The sequence below is a fragment of the Penaeus chinensis genome, chromosome 23 (assembly GCF_019202785.1).
Source record: "Penaeus chinensis breed Huanghai No. 1 chromosome 23, ASM1920278v2, whole genome shotgun sequence".
In the NCBI taxonomy this organism is placed as follows: domain Eukaryota; kingdom Metazoa; phylum Arthropoda; class Malacostraca; order Decapoda; family Penaeidae; genus Penaeus; species Penaeus chinensis.
In genome coordinates, this window is record NC_061841.1 from 11,248,884 (window position 1) to 11,256,383 (window position 7,500).

Genomic DNA, 7,500 nt, shown 5'->3' on the forward strand with positions numbered 1-7,500 from the left:
GCTCATACCCTAAGATTCTGGAAGAACTGAACCCACTCTAGGTTCATTCCCTAGACACGCAGATTTGTACCTAGACACGCAGATTTGTACCATGTACATTAAGTCTCAGAGCCATGGCCATTGATTTGGCTGCAGAGATCTTTATTCCTGTCCTACAACACTCCTCAGACACAAGGTCCAGAAAGTGTCAGTCTCACCTAGTAGAGATAATGGCAAGATCGTCTGCACCGATGATCTTTCATCCCTCAGGAAGATGGATGTTGATGCTGAACATTAGGTGTTGAAAAGGGCTGGACTGGACCAAGGTGATCTTCGAACCTGACTTTGGCCATTTAGTCACCTATCCAGGCCAAGAGCTTTCCTGTGATTCCCTTCTGAATCAGGGTCTCCTTAGCAGCAAGAATACTTGCTAATTCAGATCTAAGCATATTACCACAGATGTGACAATGCTAGTTGTGCAGAAGAGAGAGTTATCAGGCTTAGCTGCCCTGCCTCAGATAAGAATAAGTTTGCCTGGTTGTAGGTTTGTCCTTAATCCAGCTGGCAGACTATTGCCACTTGTTCATGCAGAGAAGTCATGTACCAGCCTGTTTGCATCTGATTGAGGGAGCTGAGTGGTTGGTGAACCACCTGACCTGTTGCCACAGCTATGTGAGGGAGGTCTGTTGGCCAAAGGACTTGCACCATTCCAGCCACTCTTCCTGCCTGTCTCTCTTAGCGGTTTCCTTGGCATCCCTGACAACCTCCCTCAGGAGGGGTACATTATCAGGGGTTCTCTGCCTTCGGAAATGTTTCCTGCATATGTTTACTCTTTGGTTGACCTCCTCTATCTCATTATTATAGTAACAGGCGTCTCTGTAATTCCTGGACCAATGCCAAGTATTAGAAATGACCGAGATTCCCATCTCGGTCAGGGAAAAAGTCTGAGGGGATGTCAGGGGTCTACCTGCTTTGGTGCAGGCTGGAGAGGCCAGCCCGAGAGTCCATTTGATGGACAGATATATTTTGCTTTTATGATGGTTTCTTTACTATGTCAATTTAGCAGCAGGTCTCAGAGAGTCAGCTTGTGCTCTTTTTCAGACCACTAGAAGCCTTAAATTGCATCAAAGTGACTGCCATTATCGATTCCTTGCATTGGGATGTCAGGGGTATCTCATCTTTTGGGTCAAATCAAGTGTTTTTGGTTGCCATATATTAGCGATTCTTTCACCTGTTCATTGTCTAACAGCTACAGGTGGTGAGAGGGTATATGCAGCCACTGTCTCGTATTAATGGCAGGGGTGGGACCTATGAAGCCAATGAAGCAGTGACTGCTTGACCCTAGTCTCCCAAAGGAGATCAGTTGATTGCCCTAACCAGATTCAGGCCATCCATCTGTCTTGCCGGAAGAAGGGACGAAAAAAGTGTGTTGATAGCCATAGGGCATAGCACGATATTGCTCAACCTCCAGGATCCCCATCTCCATAACACAGCAAATACATGGGTAGATGAAACCTCCTGGTATAGGTTAGAGAGGATGCAATCACTCTTATAGGGATCTCGGTTCCGGATCCTAAAGTTTAAGTACACGGGAACGAACAGGGAACAAAGGTAGCTTGTGAGGTGTACATGTCAACCAGTCAGATCTCACAGTGAGTTGTGAGAATCGCCAGCTGGTGAGAGAGCGAGGGCGAGACCTTTGGATCTGATGTCGTGTTGCTACAGTACCATCACACACATTTCTCCAAACTGATACAAAAGCACCTATCAATCCACCTGTAACATACTCCCCCTCCCGCAAACACCGTCCACATCCTCCTGCAATAAACGCACTCTCATCCCACAACCCCGCCCACCCGCACCCTCCCCACACTCACCTTATTCTGCGTCCCTTCAAACGCCGCGTTGTCATACTCGAAGCTAGCCGCAGGCCCTCCCTCCTGCGCCGCCCTCTGTGACCTTACGTGCGCAGGACACAGGTCAGGCGAGGTCTGGAAGAGTTCCCTGAAGGTCTTGGTCTTGCAGAGGGCTCCGAGGGCTCCGAGTGGGATGAGGCCCATGGAGGAGGCGGAGAGGAGCCAGCCCAGGATCTGGATGTTGGTCGGGAACACGTAGTCGCCCCAGTACGCCGGCACGAAGAAGTAGATGTAGAAGAAGCAGATCAGCTGCGGAGGGAGGGAAGGGTGGGCCGTGAGAGCGGTTTTTTTTTTGTTTTTTTTTGTTAGCTTTTTCATTATTTTGTTCTTTTTAATTGGTGTGTGAGTGAGTGTATGCATGTGTGTGAGTGTGTATTTGTTTGTATACGGCTATGCGTACATATCCTTTAATATACAAACAGCCATCAGAAGAAACAACCTTGTTGAGATAACACTAATCAAATTATACGTAAAGCCGTCACTTTCATTAAGCTCACTTCAGATAAATTTTCTTTCTAATCTTCAAACTTGCCTCACGCTACTCACCACGAGCATAGCGGGCGTTATGAAGACCCAAGTGGCCAGCCAGTAGGCCTTCAGAGGGGCGGGGATGTACACGCCCATTTCCTTGATGTTACTCAGGAATCTTCGGAAACCTGGGGGGGGGCGGGGAGTTAGAAAAGGGGTTGAGAGAGAGAGCGAATTTATAAAATGACTGGTATAGTACATTTAACATTTAACAAAAAACCTGAGATACAAAAGACAAAGAACCAGCGGATACAAGATTACATTTTAGACAAATAACTTTCATACACAAAATAAAATTATGGATGCTTAACATGAAATTTATGCTTGTGATTACAGCCTGCACAAATTCGTTACTGCATTTATTTTTTTTTTTATTTTTTATTTTTTTTTGTGTGTGTGTGCGTGTGTGTGTGTGTGTGTGTGTGTGTGTGTGTGTGTGTGTGTGTGTGTGTGTGTGTGTGTGTGTGTGTGTGTGTGTGTGTGTGTGTGTGTGTGTGCGTGTGTGTGCGTGCGTGTGTGTGCGTGTGCGTGTATGCGTTCCTGTAGGTGTGCGTGTATATTAATTTACAGTGTCACTGCACCAACACCCCCCCCCCCCCCCCGCCCCGCCCTACCGTAAACCCACACGACGGCGACGACCTGCGCGATGGCCAGGATGATGACGGAGATCCCGGCGGAGTACCAGAAGAAGAGCTCGAACATGAGGATCCCGCCCTCGAGGCACATCGAGAGCCCCAGCAGGAAGATCACGAAGCACACGCAGGCGACGACGAGGGGCTTGCGGTTCCTGAGGGCGGGCATGCAGTCGAACAGGGTAGTCGTCACGGTCTCAACCATCGTCAGCTGGGGCAGGGACAGAGAAGTGGAATAAAAGGAAATAGAACATTTCTTATCATTATTCGTTTTGGTTTCTTCATTTTCTTCTTTCGTGTCGCAATATAGTGTTTTTATTCATTTTTTCTCTCTTGCATGCCCCTGTGTGTGCCCATTCGATAGATTAACAATACAGATGCAGAAATTCGTCACAAGTATAATGATGAGGATATGACATGTTTCCAGCAAACTATAGCAGTTGTCTGGCATCTTATTTATTCGCTATTATTTAATATAGCGTATTTTTTTTCTTTTTTGGAATTAAGATCATGTACTATAGGTAATGTAGAAAATGTAGAAAATCACGCAACATATAGTGTCCAGTCTCAGAAAAGGAAAAATTGGCAACTCACCCACGGGTCTGGGATGCTCCGATTCTCCGTCTCCCTTTTATTCTTATCACCTGATACTTAATACTTATATTGACATATGTCTGGATTTTTTTTTTTTTTTTTACTTATGTGCAATATCTTTTATTGCTCTGCACCATTTTTCTTTTCTCCAAAAAGTCTTGGTGAATCAGAGGAACGGGATGAAAGAGAGACGAAAGAGAAAAAAGAAGAGTGCAAGAGAAAGGGAAAGGAAAGTGCGAACAAAAATAATGGAGAAAAATATATGAGTTAAAGATAATCCAATTCAAGGAAAAAAAGCAAAAAAGCTAATATAAAAAAAAAAAAAATGAGATGTATAATACTGCTATTAATTAAGAAAGAATGATTTAAAATTATAATAACAAAGAAAGATGTCAACCAGCAACAATACTCAATAAAAAATATGTAATAGAGATAAGGATACAAGAAAAGGAAAAAAGGCAAAAGCGAGACCAGCTTCCCACCTGCGACGCCAAGCCAATGTTGATGAGCATGACGAAGAAGAGGACGGACCACAGCTGCGGAAGGGGCAGGAGGGACACTGCCGCAGGATACACGATGAAGGCCAGACCAGAGCCCGAGGAAGCCACATCCTTCACCTCCACGCCGAGCTCCTGCGCCAGGAAGCCCAGGATGCTGAAGATGACGAAACCGGAGAAGACGGAGGTCGAGCAGTTGGCGAAGGCGATGATGATGGCGTCTCTGGGAGGAGGGAGGGAGGGGGAGAAAAATGTAAATGGGTCGAGTACAAAGTCAGGCAGAGAAGGAATGAAAGGAAAATGGGAAAATTAACCAACCTGTAGAGTAAACATCAAGATAGACCGGGAAAATATCTAGCTTATAAAGAGAGGAAAGTTATGGATTGTCGAAAAAATGTACATATAACATTAGCAACAGTAATAGCAGTAGTGGCAACAGAAGAAGTAGTAGTAGCAGTAGAAGCAGAAGTAACATTATCATTTCCACTACCATCATTATCACAATCTCTCTCATTACTAACTTATCCACCAACCTCATGCAGTTATTGTTGAACTTGTTGTAGGAGGAGAGCGTGATGAGGCAGCCGAAGGAGACGCCAAGGGAATAGAAGATCTGAATGGCGGCGTCGCTCCACACCTCCACCTCCATCAGGCGAGAGAAGTCCGGCTGCAGGAAGTAGAACTCGATCCCCTTCATCGCTCCGTCGAGGGTGATGCCTGGAGATCAGAGGAGGAGGTAAGAGGTGAGGAGGGGAGGTAAGAGGTAAGACGGAGGGATAAGTGGAGAGAGATGAGGAATAAGAAGGAGGGAGAAGAAGCTTAAAGTAAAAGGAGATGAGAGACAAGGAGGGGAAGTGCGAGATACGAAGAAGGGATAACAGAAGAGAGATGCGGAACAAGAAAGAGGGAATAGAAGTTTTAAATAAGAGGAGTGTGATGAGAGATAAGAAGAGGGAGATGACAGATAAGGAGGGGAGGCAAGAGATATGAAGGAGGGATAAGAGGAGGGAGGTGAGAAATAAGAAGCGGAGAGAAGAAGCGTTAAGTAAGAGGATGGAGATGAGAGATACGAAGGGGAGGTAGTAAAAGGAAGATGAGAGATAAGACGGGGAACTAAATGGATGGAGGCAAGAAATAAGAATGCGAGGTAAGAGGATGGTTTCGTTTCTTTAGTTTTGAATCAACATCAGGTTCGAAAAAAAATAAAGCTGTATCGGTGATTTTCATCTACTGTAACAGCAAAAATTAGGCCTCTTTCACACCAGAATGACATGTTGTATGTGGCAAGTAACACGGGGCACAGTGATTTCAGACCAAGATTACAAACGACGTGTGTCATAAGATGGCATCGTTGGAGGATGACGATGTTATTGTAGTCCTAAGTATTACGGGATCTTGCGACAATCATTTAATTGTCACACGGCGGAATAATGTGGAGGACTTTGCGGCAGAAGGTAAGGCAGACTTGTTCCAATACCCCCTTCTCTCTTTGTCCAGGGAGTGGGTGAGTTTAGTTTGGGTTGACTCCGAGCTTGGGCCACTGTACATCAATGTGGGGTCGCCCTACTCCTACCTGATACACCAGTTTTTGGTGGACAGCAGAAGCGGCACCTCTGTGTTTGTTGACATTCTTGTGCTACGCCCGATTTGAGTGGATTGGAGCATGAGGTAACTCTGATACAACATTCGAAACAAAGCACTGAATAAGGGACTTCGATACAAATAACCCCAATCCGTCTTGATGAAAATATTAGTTGGGAACTTCCAAGCCCAGTCTTTATTCATTGCAGATTTCATTTTTTTTTTCTTGGTTTCTGTTTCGATTTGTTTACCCTTGTTATGACTGAACCAGTTCAAAGGAAACACACTGAAAACATATTAAGAAAAATCATAATATATCGCACAGACTGACCAGGTTAGAAGGGAGGAGCAGAGCTATTGACATCCTCACGTTTGGCCAATTCGAGTGTATTGTCAGGTATCAGATGTAGCTAAATACATAATTATTTGTAAAATTTACTCGATATGGTTATGATTACAAGAAATAAAACCAAAATTCCCCTCATTTACTCATGCAGAGTATTGTAATTGTACTGAGACGTTGTATTATACAAACATTTATATTTCTCCACGGCTTGTTGAATGTTATATTAATGGTTCATTGCTTGGAAGAGGGATGGCCGCGCGTGATTCCTTTCTCATCCCGCCTCACTAGGCGACTGAGGCAGTGTTGTCAAATGGGACTGGAGAATGCATATCTACACGCTTCAGAACTACTCTTTGTATGTCATACTTCCTTTTTAAGAATTTAACTTTCTTGTATAATCTTGGTTAATAATAACTATGGATGTGAAAGCTCCACTAAAAATTGCACATGAGATATGTGAAAAGTCCGGATGTCCATTTTCAAATGGCGTGCCACCTGGCATGCCACGTGTGACGTGCCACTTTGGTGTGAATGCGGCCTAAAGGGGAAAGCAAGAAAAGGTAAAGTAAAGTAAAGTAAATGCACATTTATCTATCTGTAAGAAAAGGAATAAATATAGAAACAATTGAAAGAAAAAAAAAAAACATGGATGAAGAAATCAGTTCATAAAGGCCAGATCAGAGCGAATAGGTAAATGTAGAAAAGGTATGAATGAAAATGAATATCTTTACAAAACAAGAGGTGTATTTGACTGGTTCCGATTATATCTTCGTCAGAAATACATGAAATACAGCCGGTCAAATACATCTCTTGTATTGTGAAGAAATTCATTATCTTTCCTACCTTTCTTACATTTGTCAACATGAATACGAATAGAGGAAAATGCAAATGCGGACAGAAGGCAGCTTCAGCCTCAGAGCCCGTCGCTTTACCCCTGACGAAGAGGACGGCGAGGATGACGTAGGGGAAGAGGGCGGTGAAGTAGACGACCTTCCCGGAGCTCTTCACGCCCTTGGCCAGGCACGCGCCCACGATCACCCACGCCAGCGCCAGGCAGCCCACCAGCTCCCATCTGAGGCCGCCCATGTCGTCCCAGGAGCGCCCCGTGACGCCCAGCATGCGGTTCCTGCAGGGGGGGGGGAGGGGGGAGGCTTAGTTTTCCCTATTTTCTTATGAGGGGGTTTCATTTTCCTGTCTTCGCGTGAGGTTGCAAGTAGGTTTCGTAACATAAACTATTTCTGTGCTTCTAATACAGATTGAACCGATATCCTTACTACTGTAATTGATTTTTTTTCCGATATGAATGAAACATATTTCTATTCTCATCACGATAATACTGCTAATGAAAACGCATTAAAACCTCCAAATCGGTCTTTAAATGTGACAGAGAAGAAGCTCCCTCACTTGAAATAATCCTCGCTGGCTGA

The 7,500-nt window shown here is 44.6% G+C and overlaps 1 protein-coding gene across 2 annotated transcripts in view; it reads right to left on the reverse strand.

Annotated features, from left to right (window-relative positions):
• LOC125037267 (sodium- and chloride-dependent betaine transporter-like) overlaps positions 1 to 7,500 on the reverse strand; it is a 37,510-nt gene that overhangs the window by 2,613 nt on the left and 27,397 nt on the right. For both annotated transcript variants that reach the window (XM_047630325.1, XM_047630326.1), the window contains exons 4-10: positions 7,478 to 7,500; positions 7,006 to 7,199; positions 4,680 to 4,863; positions 4,132 to 4,369; positions 3,038 to 3,266; positions 2,442 to 2,551; positions 1,857 to 2,144 (exon numbers count right to left, since the gene is read on the reverse strand). The exon at positions 7,478 to 7,500 is cut by the window's right edge and continues 188 nt beyond it. In XM_047630325.1, coding sequence (XP_047486281.1) covers positions 1,857 to 2,144; positions 2,442 to 2,551; positions 3,038 to 3,266; positions 4,132 to 4,369; positions 4,680 to 4,863; positions 7,006 to 7,199; positions 7,478 to 7,500 — 1,266 coding nt within the window. The remainder of the gene's footprint in view (positions 1 to 1,856; positions 2,145 to 2,441; positions 2,552 to 3,037; positions 3,267 to 4,131; positions 4,370 to 4,679; positions 4,864 to 7,005; positions 7,200 to 7,477) is intronic.